General features: G+C 37.1%; 1 protein-coding gene across 3 annotated transcripts; it reads right to left on the bottom strand.

Moving 5' to 3' along the window:
* Positions 1–1,276: 1,276 nt before the first annotated feature.
* Positions 1,277–15,315, bottom strand: LOC145906798 (guanine nucleotide-binding protein G(q) subunit alpha-like). Of its 3 annotated transcripts, none has more exons than XM_082994251.1 (7): positions 15,004–15,315; positions 9,319–9,503; positions 8,963–9,123; positions 6,936–7,064; positions 6,355–6,484; positions 5,466–5,619; positions 1,277–3,796 (listed from the first exon to the last, which is right to left on the bottom strand). In XM_082994251.1, the coding sequence occupies exons 1-7, from the start codon at positions 15,125–15,127 to the stop codon at positions 3,606–3,608; spliced, it is 1,074 nt and encodes a 357-aa protein (XP_082850377.1). In that variant the 5' UTR covers positions 15,128–15,315; the 3' UTR covers positions 1,277–3,605. The 3 variants fall into 3 exon arrangements, with proteins under 3 accessions (XP_082850377.1, XP_082850376.1, XP_082850375.1); XM_082994250.1 differs by lacking the exon at positions 15,004–15,315 and adding an exon at positions 11,707–11,923; XM_082994249.1 differs by lacking the exon at positions 15,004–15,315 and adding an exon at positions 10,538–10,813.
* Positions 15,316–15,841: the final 526 nt, after the last annotated feature.

Here is a 15,841-nt window from a genome sequence, read left to right as displayed (position 1 = left end):
CTCCAAGGACTCCGGGTTTGGAAACCCTTCGTTAAAACGCGCACGTACCGTAATGTTAAACTTCTGTCAATAAGTCAATCAATGTTTTCCTTAAGGCCGCATATCAGTATTAAAGCCCAAAAATCTAGTTTTGAAGGCTATCACCACTATTACCCATACTGAGTGATTTCTTTTTTGATTTTTTTTTTTGAAAAAAAAAAAAATTGATTGCGGCTGCATCCGCCAAAACACAGCAAGGATCTGAGGAGCCTCCAGGAGGATCTTTTGTCCTACAGGATAGCAAAAACAGTCCCAGGGGGCAACCAACGCAACTTTCCTTTGACAATTTTTTTTGCCATTGCGTAGAAAAGGGTTAGGGCCAACAGGATGAGGTTTTTGTGATTCATTTTTTCGCAAAACCATCTTCCATTTTTTGCAGCCCATTTAGCTAAAATAATGACTGATCGGGGACCGAAATGACCCCTAGGGGGTGCTTTAAGCAACTATTTTTCACCTTACTGCGTAGCCAAGAGGCGGGCCTAACATAAAATCACAAATTAAGGTATACTTCTGTGATTCAATTTTGAGCTACATGCCCTTGAACATTTTGATGGTTTTTCAACTAAACTTTTCACAGCACCCTGCACCAAACGTCTGACTAACTGAGAAGAGCAAAAAATGCACTAAAACTGCACCAAACACGTTGAAAATCGCCCTGGCTACACCACGTGACTTCTTGCTCATTCAACCAGAAAATTGACCCCAATGCATCACCGGTTGCCTTGTGACGAGACTGAGACTCTCTATGACGCACGAGTACAAGACGGGCATTCCCCGCGGGCAAAGCTATTTTAATATAATTACTGATATGCAGTCTTAAACGAAATCTGCGCAAGTGCTTTATCCCTTTGTAGGACGGGTCCAACGAGAGGAGGGTGCAACCCGTGTGGCGCCTGTGAGTAGCAAAACGAGACCCACGGACACCCTTGTTCGCTTTCGAAACCAAGAGGCTTCTATCGTAAAAGCTATGGGTCCATCTAGGATTCCGGGAACTCAAAAAACAGTCGGACGATTAGTGTCAGTGTGACCTTTTACTAAAATTACTGATTGTCTGTTGTTCTTTTTGAGCTCCCGGAGTAATAGTGATACGTAAAAGCCAGACCTGCACCACAGGCTAATTCCAGCAATCTTGAAAGACAATCTCTCCTTTTTAGTAGATGCATACGAAACAGTAGCCTATCCATTAAAAGCTGTGTTTCCATGTCTGACTTCTGACTCACAGTTTCGAAACGCTATGTTGTGTTGATTGGTATATTCAGTTAATGAGTTTTTAGTCGAAAACATCACGCGGCGGGCAAAGGTGGAGCCTTCAAAAAAAACAACGAACAAATCGCGCAAAAAAACAATTCAAGTAAAGTTGATATGTCCCGCGGGGATTCCGGCAGGGTGTTTTCGCCGCTGTGACGTAACAACAGCGTCAATAAAGCTTCTTTATGACGACATACAACATACGATAAAACCTCTTTGTAACGTTATAAGATGTTGATTCGTGTCCAAGCGAAAGCGGGAAGGTTAGGATACAAAACAAAAGTCGAACACACGGTTAGTGGCGTCCATACAATAGGCCAGTCTTTCGTCACAGCAACGCAGTGTGACGTCATAATATTCAACCGGTGGCGCGCACAAACCGCCGTAAATAATATGGTAAGATAGAAAGTGCCAAAACGTAAAGTATGTACATCGCTAAACGTAATATTAACGAGCGTTTTTTTGCGCAACTGGTCGAAGGAATGCAGAATTTGGGAGGCTTTTTGAACCCCCGAGAAGATCCGTAGTTACAGAATATAGCAATGAAGGTGGGGGGGATATGGGGATAATGCGAATAGCAGCACTATTCCAAGCACACTAGGTAGCGTGAATCTATATTCGTTGGTCATAACGAAACAATTGGCTCTCCTGGGCGCCAATTAAAATGGGTTTGTAGTTATTACAGAAAGCGAAAAGAGGATTAAGATCATAGAAGGGCATGTAAGTGTGATTTGCGACTTTCTGTTCGACGAGCCTAAGCTTTGAAAAGCAATCGTGGAATTAACGCTAAAATGAAGGTCTTCGCTCGGAGGTTTAATCATTAACGCTCTAGCGGTAGGGGGAGGGGGGGATCAATATGTGACTTGTGCCTCCAGGTTTCAATACTTGCCTTGGAGAGACAAGCTGCGCAATTGCGGGCGCTTGCTCGGCGCGACGCGTTGTTGACAGATAAAAAACGACGGGGTTTCGAGTGGAGACGAGAGCCCGAATTCGAATCGATATTATCAGCCAGTAAACGGTCTCCACTGCGGGTATTCCCCAAATTAATGGAAGGCTGACAGGTTCAGAACAGTTGTGGTGGTGGTGTTTGCGGGAATATTTGCATGATTTTTCCGATTTCGACGGTGTTGCCTACAAAGGCATCATTGTTATGAAACCTCAGGACTATTTGCGAAAAGCAATGAAGCAAAGCACAAAAAGTGAAACAGGTAAGAAATGTGAAGGGGTTCGTGGCTTTTATGTGGTTAATCAGAATGACTTTATACTGGTTTACACACTGGCGTGACGGAGTTCAAAACACTGAATTATATCTGGGGTTAAAAGTTCATGTGGAAGCGAAGCGCTTCAAAAAACCAGAATGTAGAAGAAAAAACACACAAGAAAGTCCATATTTCAGAAGATAAGCAGAAATCCTGATTTAAAAAGAGGAAAAAAGTTTTTTAAACTTAAACTACGGGCAAGAATCTAGATTGTTTAATAAAGGACACTACATGAAAAAAGACAGGCAAAATTTGCTAAAACAAACTGGTATAATCGCACACACCCATCACGTAGAGATTACACAGCAGCTCAATGCAAATGTCCTAAAATATGTTAAAATAAGGTTTAGTAACATAAAAAGTTAAGAAAAACTCCTTGATTTAAATAAAAACAACTTTTGTGTTGTTTAGCGAGCAATAGTTTGCCCCCGCACGGCAAAATTAGGCGGACTTTTGTAAGGCAGCTTTTTCAAACAAGGAAAAGCTGCATCGTATCACATATTGTGGTTGGTGAGAAACCTTATCGAAATAGGGGTTTCCCCTTAGCAAGAGATAAACGACAGATTTTCAGAAAAAGATGTTTCGGGCTAGAAACTAAAAAAAGGCCGACTTTTCATCTTAGCAAACCCAGTACCTGTTGAAAGTGTATGTTAAAACGGTAACATTTCCGTGTACTTTAAACTAAAGCAACAGTTTGACAAATGCAGATTTGAAAGCAGTTTCTAAAATAAAAGCCTTTGTGCCTATTTGGTTAATAGCATGGCAAATGATAATCTCTCTGGACAGGTTGAGTCTCAGTGTCATCAACATGTTGCATGTGGAATATTGATCAAAAGTTTACATTGTTGCAAATGTCTGGCAAAGTCTCTCTGGCACAAATTTCCAGCACAATAAAACTTATACCAAAAAAATTGTCCAGGTTTTGGCCATTTCGCGGCAGAACGAATATCTAGGTTTAAAATACATCCTCAAGACCAGATCGTTTTTGAGTTCTCCGACAAATTCTTCAAGTCATTTCTTGCAGTTAGCAGCAAGAGTTGGGGTAGCGTAAAGAAGAAATCACACAAGATTGTATTCCTTGAGATTGGCTTGCAGGATCGTGTCTCGCACGGCCGCAAATACAAATCTTATGTTCTCCGTGTCAGTGGCACAAGTGAAGTGGCTGTATACGATCTTGTCTTGGTCAGGGTTCAAGTCCACGAACATCCCCAGTATAAATTCTCTCGCCGCTTCATCATTCTTTGGTGGACCTGGATTATATGCTTGTTGGTTATAAGTTGCAAAATTCAAAATAGTTATGCTGCTACTTGAACAAGGACAATAGTAAAAGAGTTTAGGAAAAGCAAAACTTGCTTAAAAATACACACAGCTCTATATTTTCTTTTATACATGTTATATTTCTGTGCTTACCACAAAATTATGTCACATGGAAGTATTTTGTGGTGAATACTGGGCATTTCTAGGTGTAATACACTTCACCAACAACAGGAATAGTTGAATTTCTTCAAAGATAATTATACCACGGTTTGCCAAACTATAAATTGGGTTTTATTGAGACAATCAATATTTTTCACATGTTTAGTTGTTTGCTAAACGGCCGAAAAAATCTGGGTAGTTGGGCAGTGCAGTGACAACAGTTAAGTATTCAAAACCATGGGACTATTTCAGTTGTCGATTAGCATAAAGTGTTTTTTGTGTTAAGGGGTCAGGCAGGTAAATTAGACTGACATCAGTTGTTTAATTGTGATTAAACTAAAAACAGATGATAAGAGCTCGGTGTACCAAATGCAATATTAACAGCAGAAATAATCACATATTACCCAGCAACATGGTGTTGCCCAGACCTAGGTACAAGAATAAATATTTGACACTCGTGAAATGATTTACAGTTGCTGCTGTAAATATGAGGTCACTTTCTTGTCAATCGAGTAATATTTTTCACAATGTTTGCGAAATGCACAAATGTCACATCATCTTAGTTGCAGGGCGACTTAAAATAAAATTTTATTTTATGCGTCAGGACACGTTTTTTTTGATAAATTTCATATATCCGATACAGTTGAAAATTTAAACACCAAAACATTATCTTATTATTCTTGAGATTATCGGTTATCACAAATAAAATGATAGGAAACATATGCCAAAAAGTACGTTAGAAGTGCCTTGTCCAAAAATAGTGCTAGCATAATGTACATCCTTTTGATTACAAGGAAATTTTGTGCAATTGAATAGCACCATACAACCAATGAATGATTGCAACATCCAAAGTATTTTTGTTAAAGCTATGACAGCCAATTTTTTTATTTAGTAAAAAACAAGGGCTACACACTGTAATTAAGGTGGCAGAATATTGGGCTGATTAATACACAATTGTGTCATTGTGTCACAGATCCATTTAAAAATAGATTGAGTTGGGTCATTTGTTCATTCATATGCTGATCGCTAGCTGCAAACTTTTGTCCAAACCACAAACACAGTTGTATGTCAAACATGGCTTAGCGCAGCGGTTCCAAACTTTTTTTTTCTGCAAAGGGAACTTTGAGACATACTACACATAAAGGTCAAACCAAAAACCAAGTTTAAAAAAGCTTGATTGCACGAATGTTTTCCCCACATTTACCAGCCATATGTACAGTTACTGTAACTGTATTGAAATAAAAAACCCAGCAGTTACAGTTACAACACTACTAAAGCTGCCAAGTGCTTACTGTCCTTGTTTGAATAAAATAACTAATATTTTGTTGCTGACGCATTCGTGCATAATATTCAATAAATTCAAAGCTCTTCTGGAAAATGTAATTTATGTTTGATTTAATTTACAGAATTTAATTTATGTAATTCATGTTTGACATGCAGTTGTGTTATTTATTTTACTTAACATCCGCAGAAACTACAAGAAATTTGTAATGTAATGTTTACCGGGGTAATCAGGGAAGTAGTCGGCCAGGTTCGAATATTTGATTTTCTCTTCCAGCAAGTCTTTCTTGTTGAGAAAGAGAATTACAGAAGAACTGTGGAACCATGGGTAGGTGATAATGGTTTTAAAGAGAGCCTTGCTTTCTTCCATTCGGTTCTGCAAAGTGAAGTTTAACTTTATGTTATTGTTGGACTTGGGGGTGTCTTAAAAATGTTAAAAAATAGAAAAAAGTGAACATCAATGGACATCCTACACAAGTTCATTTCATGATTGCTTTGTAAACATGATTTTTTTGTGCATACAATGACATAATACCACAACAGATAAATCAGATAACATGAATGTGCAGCACATTTATCTTACGCAGCAAATGAGCGTTTGGTAGTTGTGGTGGTGCAAATACACATAAGTTCATTGATAAGGCATCTTGATAACAGGCGTGAACACAAACAAATTTTAATGGTTCGATCAACACAGCAGCACAGGGCCAGACATCTCAAACATTATTCATTGCATTAAAGACATGTTTGTAGCTCAGCAAGGGCATGTTTAATCAATTGCCATCCCTTGGGGCTGGGAAAAACACTTGGCCTGGCAAGATGTTTTAAACTTGACATCAGCTACACGGTAAAAGCACTCTCATTTTGTACAACTGTACGCAAACCTATCAATGGCATAATGCAATGACATTTGGCCTTGTCTGTTGCAAATCAACATGACTTGTACTCTTAGGAGAGATTGAACAGTGAAAAAGGTTTTAAGTTACATGGGATATACTCTCAAATAAAAAATTACTACATTCCACAGACATCAATCATTTTTACCATGACTGCTATAAACTTGATTTCAACAAGGAATTATAAGCGGTTGCAAGCTTAATAGATTATATACCTCATTCCCCGCTTCAACAAGGACTTGGTCATATTCACTCAGTGCCACTAGAAACATGATAGAAGTTACGTTCTCGAAGCAGTGGATCCACTTTCTCCTTTCTGATCTCTGTCCCCCCACATCAACCATTCTAAAAGAAGTTTCTGGCATAAAACACAAGCAGCCTCTACTCTGTTAAACCAGTACACCAAAAATTAAATAACCACCGTATATAACATTGACAAGTTTTTGTTATTTAAAAGAGATTATGCCAGAAAATATAACATTCACAAAAAAACAATTCTGTGAAGAACAACATTTGTAAACATCTTTGCTTGGGTATTTAGCTGGCAAGACTGTTACCAGTCACTGATGAGGCCTAATGGGTCTAAACAGTGGCCCTGTCTATAAGTCATTTAAACATTATTTCAGAGAAATTTTGACGTCTAAAATACAGAAGTGAACAATATTCTTGGAAAAAGTATGCAAAAAGGTGTTAAGCGCTTTGGTGTTTGGGCATATATATAAAAAGAGCCCTGGGACATATGTTATATTGGTAGGTGAAACAAATGCGCAAAGAAACCTGATTGTGTTAAACTTACCTAAAAATGATTTGGTCAAGATTGAATGGATACTCAATGATGCCGGTGGTGGGAATTCTCACCCTCAGAATGTCTTGTTGTGTAGGGAGAAAATCTTTCTGTTGTATCCTTTCTAAGTCAGTGAGGTAACTGAAAAACATTAAAAAAAACTGTCACTATGGGTTTTCTATACACATAAATGTACATTACTTTAACATGTGTTGTGTCATTTTTTCATTTTGTACAATTATGTAAAAATGTTTTGCCAAATGTGGCTACTGTGTTGCATTGTGTGATAACAGACCGCTCATAATCTGCAATGTTGTCTAGTGATAATAATGATATTGTATTACTTATTTGACAGTGGAGGCTGGAAGCAATATGTGCAACTAATACAAGTTGACAACATTCCAGCAATAACAACGCTTCAGTAGTTGTTGCAGACAGCAGTGACATTTTAGTTAAGCTTTGGGAGTTTTAAACATAGAAAGCATGTATTTATGTACTTCGTAAGAAGCTTTAGCAGAAAAGTCCTGGAATGCGATTTTGATCCGATAATAACGTGCTGTACGGCCATTGTTTTTATTGCTAATGATACCGTGTTTTGAACATATGAACTAAGTTTGGCAAGACTTTGCACAACAATCCCAAATATCAAAAGAACACGACTTGTACTCAATGGCTTGTTGCAAACCAATCCTTTATACCAGACGGCTGGATTTAACAAGCATATGTACTAAAACTATTTAGAAGTTTCAAGAAAATGTTTTTACCAACCAATTGACCCAATCTTAAATTGAAGCATTATTCACATCAAAACTAAAAAATTACAAGTGTATTTTATTGAATAAAATTAAGTTGATAACTGTTTAATTTTCAAAACAAATTGTGACAACCAGCCCACGCAGGATGCAAAGCGAACGGAGCAAGAAGACTGGAAGGAAATCAAAAGGAAAAGATTAATCAGAAACATAAACAAAAATGCACCAACTGCTTCATCAATACAGTAAAAAGCTTAAACTGCAAATAGTGGACAACAGATTGCGTATTTTTTTACTTTATTAATGGTTGTCAACATTTTATGCCAGTGGAATGGGTATGTAATATATTATATACTTCAAAACGACTTTGACAAGCCTGTCATTTAATTATGTGTTTCGCAAGAGAGGAATATTTTGGATTCACAACAACTTTTCATGATATCAGATGAATTAAATGCTGCTCTAATGAAGTTTTTGGTGATTTAAACCAGCACATTAGAATATGGGGGCCAGACTCACAACAACAAAACTCCATTAGACATATGTGAATAAAACAGTCATGAAGCCACAACTGGATCAACAACTTAATTCAAGTTATACTTAGATTGGCATTTAGCCCAAGCAAAACCACAACTAGCTTGGGTTGATTTATGGTTGGACATTTTATATTGAAGAAGACAGGCAAATATTTATACTTTGATTGGCCACGAAGCAAAAAGGTCTTTATTAAAAGCTTCAGAAAAGGTATTCTCACAACTTACAAAAATAACTCCAACATGAACTCAAAAGAATTTCAGATAGCAATTCGGTCATTTATACCTAGATGCAATTACCCAAAACACCTAACATTCCACTCAGTACAAATGAGTCACAATGGGGCTTTTTGATCTTTTTCCTGCTGTGTTGAGGCTTTTTATTTCTAAGCTAGTTTAACATCGACCAACAGCTGTTGTTTACCAACTTTAAGTCACTGGGTACAACTGTCACAGGTATTTTGGACAAGATTTGACTATTGACATAAAAATAAAATCATATGTATTTCATACAGCTCAAAATTATTGCCACAAAACATATTTCACACATGTTTAGATAAGCATCCTAAAACAGAACATACTTATTTTAAAGAAAGCACAAAATAGGGAAATATATAATAAAAATAACAACAAAGAAAAGGGAATTGTACCATGATTCTTAATCAGTAATCACAATTCGCCAATAGCCAGACAAAAGGCATCCAGCTCAAAGATCATTTCTCCTAACAGCTAGACATAAACTACAGGCTCTTACTATTTGGTAGAATCTGACAGTTGGTATTCCCTTCGTCGGTCGTAACAGGTTTGTATACCAGGGTCATCCCATAGACTTCTTACAAATGGAGCGTAGCCAATAAAGTCATCGTACGAAGAAATGTTGTCTACCTGAATATCTCTTATTTCATCTGCATTATCCTGTATTGAACAGAATTACGTATAAAACTTGCAATAAAAACTGCATGGCCACACAAAAAGAAGCACATTTGCAAGAATTTTTTTTCAAACAAAAACATGACGTATATATACATTACATACAAATATCTTCCACAGACAAGATCCGTGGTGAATTTAGCAACATTTTGCACTTCTTTGTTACAAAACGATACTTACATAGTTTTTCTTGTTTTCATATTCTATGTGCAAAGTTTGCATTGCAAGTGCCATATTTTGCATTGAAGTGAGTATGTTCTGGTACACAAGTTTAATGAAACTACGTCGGTCTTCGTCATTGTAGCCATCGCCATGAATAATCCTCATTTGTTTGATGAATGTCGATTTTCCACTTTCTCCCGTTCCTGCAATCAATGGATACGTTGAGGTAAAATAATGACAAATAAAAGTAAACATTTGGCGACCTTTAGGCTATAAAATAAGTACTTACAGTAAGTAGGTTGTGTCAGAGATTTGGAGGTATATATAAAATAAGAATTTATGCATATGGGCCAACACCTATTAAAGTGTATGTAAAATGGTGCAAAAATGTTGTATATATATATGTGGAGAGCATAAACATTAACTTATTTCTTAAGCTGTGATTAAGGATATCACTTAGACAGTGTTTATGTATATGGAGGTGTTTTTCAGGGCTTTAAAAAGTTACTTGCCCAGAAAGTCTACATAAAGATGAAAATGTCTACAGACAATGGGACTATGGGGAAGTACTTCAAGTACAACCCTATCCTATGGTATGTAAACAAAGTGCGAGATAGGTTGAAAAATGTTTGGTCAAGGCAGAAGTGATTGAAATTCACAAAATTATGCTTTTTATGCCTGGATAAAAACTGGATAATAAAGTTCCTATCATTCCCAATTAAAGCAAAATGAAGTACAGGCAATCAGTGACTCTTTACACATGAACTGGTAACTCCCCTATGTATAACAGTTGAATTTAATCAATACTTTTACCAGTGCATTGGACTTACATTACTTTAAAGGGGAACTAATACAGTGGAATGGTATCAGACTCTAGTTTGTTTTAGTTATTTGTGCAAATCAAGTTCATTTTTTCAGAAGCATCTGAAGCTCATTGGCATGCAAAAGTTTGATTTAGTTTTTAACAGTATTACCACATTGGACACACATAACTGCCATGCTGCTGATTTTTGCATTGTTGTATCACAAATCACATCGAAATGGGCATGAATCACTGCTGGTAGTGACCAAACACACCACATACAGTTGCAATCAAATCACATATAGCTCATGCATCACAAAGCTATTTAATATAGCGCAAAATCCAACAGACAGCTTGTAGAGAAAACACTATGTACTAATGACAGGGAAAAAATTGTGTGGGATGGCAGTGACGATGTGCAAACACAAAACATACCGAGAAGGAGCAACTTAAGTTCTCTTCTGGCATCTTTCTTAAGGCGACGGAGTTCGCGTTCTATTTGTCCATTAATTTTTTCTGCCTCCCTTTCCTCTTTGTTTTTGCAACAATTCCTAAATACTTTCAGCATATTTCTGTTCTGTCACATTCGCAAGCAGGACAGCAGAAGAGATGAGAGGTACGAGTTTGTGTCTTTGTTGTATGCAGCTATTACTGCTGTGGCAATGTGAGGGATTTAACACAAGTCAAAAATTAACCCATTTTAAACATACAAATGCTGGCAAAAAAGGACATGTTAATTTTAAATATAAAGTTCACAGTAAAAGTATCTTTATTTAAACACATCTGCTGTGAATGGTTTCTTGTGTATTTTAACATCAGCACATGTTACCAGTAACATAATATGATAACAGATGTTGACTAATTATTTTACCATTTTAAATGCAAAATGACACGCACACTATTATTCAAATTATTGGCCTCATGGTAAAAAGTGTTACAGGGTGAAGAATGATAGCTACTCTAGATGACAAAACAAAAACATTCAATCCAAAATGCTTGGCCATATGTTGTGCACTTAAATTAGGCGGTTCCAACATAATTACGAACTTATTTTTAGAATGTGCTAAACACAAATAACAGTTTTTCCTTTTCCAATAAGTCTTGTAAATTAATAAACTTCATGCTACTTTTTTTGTAATTTTTGTTTTTTTAGCTAATTTACAAACAATTTTATAGGGTCATGTCATTTGGTTAAAACATATCGAAAACAAAATAAAATGATTAGAAGTTCTTTTTAGCATAACCTGATTGCATCAGACACAAAATAAACTGATCAAAAGTTCTCTTCAGCCTTACCCGATTGCCTGGCCAACATTTCTGTACCATTGGCAACCACAAACAACAGATCTAACACAACAAACCCTGTACTTCTTGTGTCACAACATACTGACATCAACTTTAGTGTAACATATCTTAGCAAGATTTTCTAATGTGCACTTTAAAGGTGTAAAATACCATGCAAAAAGTAAACCACCATGTTAGAACTTAAAAAAATGAAAACCCACCAGCATGTTAGTATCTAGCAAGCACCATACAGGCCAATCAGTTTATACAAATCAGCCGTTTACTATGTTCGATCTAGGTACTCAGCAGTCAGCACCTACCCAGTAGAAGCAACTTAAGTTCTTTTTTCGCATCTTTTTTATGTCGTTTTAACTCCTTTTCAATTTGCAGGTTAATATTCTCAGCCTCAATCTCCTCACGAGTTTTGCAGCAATTGCCTAGTATTGACGCCATATTTGGTGATCAGGTTAGCTCGCAAAGGAGTTATCACAAAGGCTCATACCACATTGCCTGTTGGGGGTTAAATACACATAACCTACACCTAGGATTCAATAGAAAAAGCTGACACGGGTTGCAGTAGCGAGGCAGGTAAACAAGTCACATACCCTCTATAAGGGACTAAAATATGCAAAAGAAGCTTGTTTTCAAATGACACACTTTATAACAATAGTCAAAAACATACAAATTGGCTTTGTGGCAATTACCAAATTTCTGTTTGCACGAATAAGACTTTCCCAAGTAATATTATGTCAGAATAGAAACATTTACAATAAAATCAACTAATGCAAATGCACTGACAAAAGCGTAAATTTTGTAGACCTTGAATCTTGATTAATTAAATGGAAAACGCTTCTCTTAGAATCTCCTGATTTGCCCTGGGTTCTACGAGAATTTCGCCAAAAACGTCTTTTCACCTACTACCGTTGTCGAACCCAACTAAATCATGGAACACTAAGCGCCGAGCAATATGGAGCCGTTTTACTTTGTAGACGAGACGCACATGAATCCGTGATTTGAATCACCAGGAAGGAAAAATATGTCCAATTCTACTTTTACGTTAAGTGCAACGTGACAAATTAGCGTCGAACAAATAACGTTAACAGTTTGCACTTCCACAGCGACCAATTCTACTTCTATAGCTTTCTGGTGAACAAACTTGGCATCTCCGGTAGCGCCGGGTGTGGTCCCGTTGCATTGTGGGTTGGAAAAATCTTAAACGAAAGTTTTTTGGATTCTTTAGGGTTCTGGCAAACTACGCCCCTAATCTTTTTTCACACAAATAAAAATCAATCTTTTCAAATTGTACACAAAACTAGCTTTACAGCAGGAGGAAATATAGTAATTCCGAAAAAAGCATAATTTCTGAAAAAATGCCGATTCTGTCTGATGAACCAAGAAAACTCCACTCTAAGAGATATGATGTTGGACCAACTCAATACGTCTAACAAAATTGTAGTTTCAAACAAAACTAAAACTGCATCACGACTAAAACGCTGTCATGTCGAGCCAAAAGATCAACAACTTTACTGTCCACCTGACGTGCATTTCTTTGTCCTATTATTGCTGGCTGCTGGACACGACGTATATGTCTGTACCTTATCTTCTGCACTCATGACAATATGCAAAATTCGCTGATGTCGATTCTTATACCAACTAGGTCTGTTACACACAGAACGTAAACGCTATATATACACCAATATACCCATGGAATTCCTATAATTACACCTACAACAATGGGCGCGTAATAGACCTGAGTGTTTTTATTGGTAATCGTTTTTTGAATGATCGCCGTGCATGGTTTGTGTGTGTTTCACATCAGGCAATTCACACTAAAAACATTCAAAAATAGTTACAATATATTCAATAACTAGCGATGCGCCGAGTCAGACTATTTTTTAATCGGCCGAAACTGAAAATTCGGTCCAAGTTTAGCGATGACGTTTAAGCATCGGAGGACATGGCGTACGCTTGTAAGAACGAATCAAACGAGAATTTTGGGTTTTAAAAACACACGTGTTGTTTGGCAGAGTCAAGTTGAAAACATAAAGATAGAAACAAATTGTAAAAATAGAAACAAAAACAAATAGATTAATCATTGGTGCATCGCAGATGTGTTGCAAGTGAATAAATAGCGAATCCCTGGGTTACATAATAACCACAACGTATTAAGCAACAGGGCAAATAAACGTATTTATGAGCACTTCCCATAATTTTGATTTATCTGGCACGACTGTTCACAGTGTGGTTCGTGGCTTATTATTTAACATATATATACAAGAAGGAAGTCGCGATCAATTCGTTGACACAAATCAACTGGGGTAACAAAAAGCAACGACCTGAAGGGTATATGCAATGGTTTGCTGCTGTCCTATACTTATCTATGTATGCAATCGCCTTGTATAATAATTACAGTATCAAAATCAACCAGTGACATTGTCGTAACATTGGACTGAGTGGTTGATTTTCCACACGTGAATACAAAACGTATAATTCATAGCAGGATGTGTACCCACTATTGCAACAAGCCCTATTTCCCAACTGTGCACAAAACGTACGCAGTGAAAGTAAATAGTTTTTGCAGTTTGGTATTTTTTGTGCTTGTCGTTGCATTTAGAAAACATTTTGACAAAATTTACCAATTTAACACGGTTGATGATTTAAGTTTTAAAGTTTCAACTAAAAATAGGTTTATTGAGAGCATGAAATCGGCCATAAATAACTTTTGATTATGCTGTCACAAATGTTATACACAAGGACTAAATGTCATTTTCGAAAAACTCGACATATCAACACGGGGCATAAGCGTTTACAGGGCACGCGTGTCAAATTTGACACGCCATTGTTTTAAAAACGGTCTGATTTACACCTACAATGTAAATATTTTAGGAAAATTCTAGTCCTTTGTATGTGGCAAGACACCACCCAGACTCCCCCTAATAAAAGTCACAGGCCACACCAATGTTCTGCACGCGATAGAGTGCTTAAACCGCCCATTGTTACCAAACACGTTGTATTGTTACCAAACAAGTGCCAGTTTTCGTTAAATCTGAGCCAAAGAGGCATAGCCAATATAATTTATAGTCAAGTTCTATCAAAGGAGGCGATCCTGCCAATCATGCCATTGCGTGAAATATTACTGTGAAGTCCTATCAAACACAATATTTTGATTAAAAATAAAAAAAAAAATTGACTGGTTAAGAACAAGATACAGAATTAGAGTCGATATGGTGGATGACTTGTAGGTTACAAGATTGGTAACCATGGTTTGTTTATATTAGCCGCCTATATCATTACTTTTTAGCAGGACGCGCAGTTGTAGTACAACAGCACGCTTGGGCAACGAGTAAGTTTTGGCAAAGGAAGTGATTCGTTGCTATTAACTGAAACAATATGGCTTAATTCTGTCATGCACTACCAGCTGTATACCTCTTCGGTAACATATATAGATTGGATTTTTTACCCAAACGCGACAACTGCATCAAGCTTTGTGTAGCACCAGAAAATCATACATGCACACAAGTGACGTTTTGGAAAGCAAACAAAAGCCACGAAGCACAAAAAAACGATACAAATCTAAAACTAAAGTTCGGGCTTAGTAAAGCAAAATTGTCACTTACCTAACAGTAAGAGTTTCATCTCTCGTTTATTTTCTTTCGCTCTCGTTTTGATTTCTTGTTCAATCCGATCATTCTCTCTTTTCAATGCCCGCTCTTCGCTGGACAAGCAGCATGGCAACGCCATTATACTTCAACAGATATTCCTTTTTTCGTTGGCCGATGCACAGTTTTGATTCCTCAGCTTCGATCTTGGCAAACGCGAAATTCAAGCAGCAATTCAAGCTAACACTCTAATGTGTGGTGCGGTGTTGTCATTCTTTTGGTGGTGGCAATTAATCACTTTAAAGCAGCTTCCTCGGTCCTGCGTTTTACCCTAGTGTGTCAGACCACGTTTGCTCGCTGAAATAAAATCATAGGAAATCATAGGAAAGGATGCAGCAGCACCGAGCAGACGGCTTGGCGTTTATGAAGGATTTCTAACCACAGAACCCGCATTTTCGCATACCGACGGCATGCACAATGTACTGGTATACGGGTTTTACAGAACGGATATGTGGTAATGGCGAACACAGATTAGATAAAGGAAAAAATGCACTGCAATGACTTTGAGCTTAGTCTGAAAATTAATGAAATCGGTGAAAAGACGGAAAACGACATACTTCAAAATTAAGATCCGGATTGGGATCTGTCGTAGCTTGTTTAAAAACAATAGTGGCTTATGAAAATTTTTAGGACGGCCTCACAGTAAATTAGGAAATCAATTATTTACTTGTCTTGATTTTGAGGTATTTTGTGCGTCTTTTTCAATAAACCCGTCGAAAATGCTAGACACATATGATGTCTTCGCTCTTTTTACTTTATGCAAATATAGATAAGCGATGGTTACCAAGAATCTCCG

Source organism: Ascidia mentula, chromosome 6, assembly GCF_947561715.1.
Source record: "Ascidia mentula chromosome 6, kaAscMent1.1, whole genome shotgun sequence".
NCBI lineage: Eukaryota > Metazoa > Chordata > Ascidiacea > Phlebobranchia > Ascidiidae > Ascidia > Ascidia mentula.
Note: the sequence above shows the minus strand (reverse complement) of the source record. Positions and strands in the feature narration are given on the sequence as shown.

Excerpts from the sequence above, each read along its gene's own strand:
- LOC145906798 (XM_082994250.1), bottom strand. The coding sequence starts at position 11,839 with ATGGCGTCAATACTAGGCAATTGCTGCAAAACTCGTGAGGAGATTGAG. Across the intron at positions 5,620-6,354 it reads TTGTTGAAGCGGGGAATGAG|AACCGAATGGAAGAAAGCAA; the intron begins GTATATAATCTA and ends TTCACTTTGCAG. Across the intron at positions 3,797-5,465 it reads CTACTTCCCTGATTACCCCG|GTCCACCAAAGAATGATGAA; the intron begins GTAAACATTACA and ends CATATAATCCAG.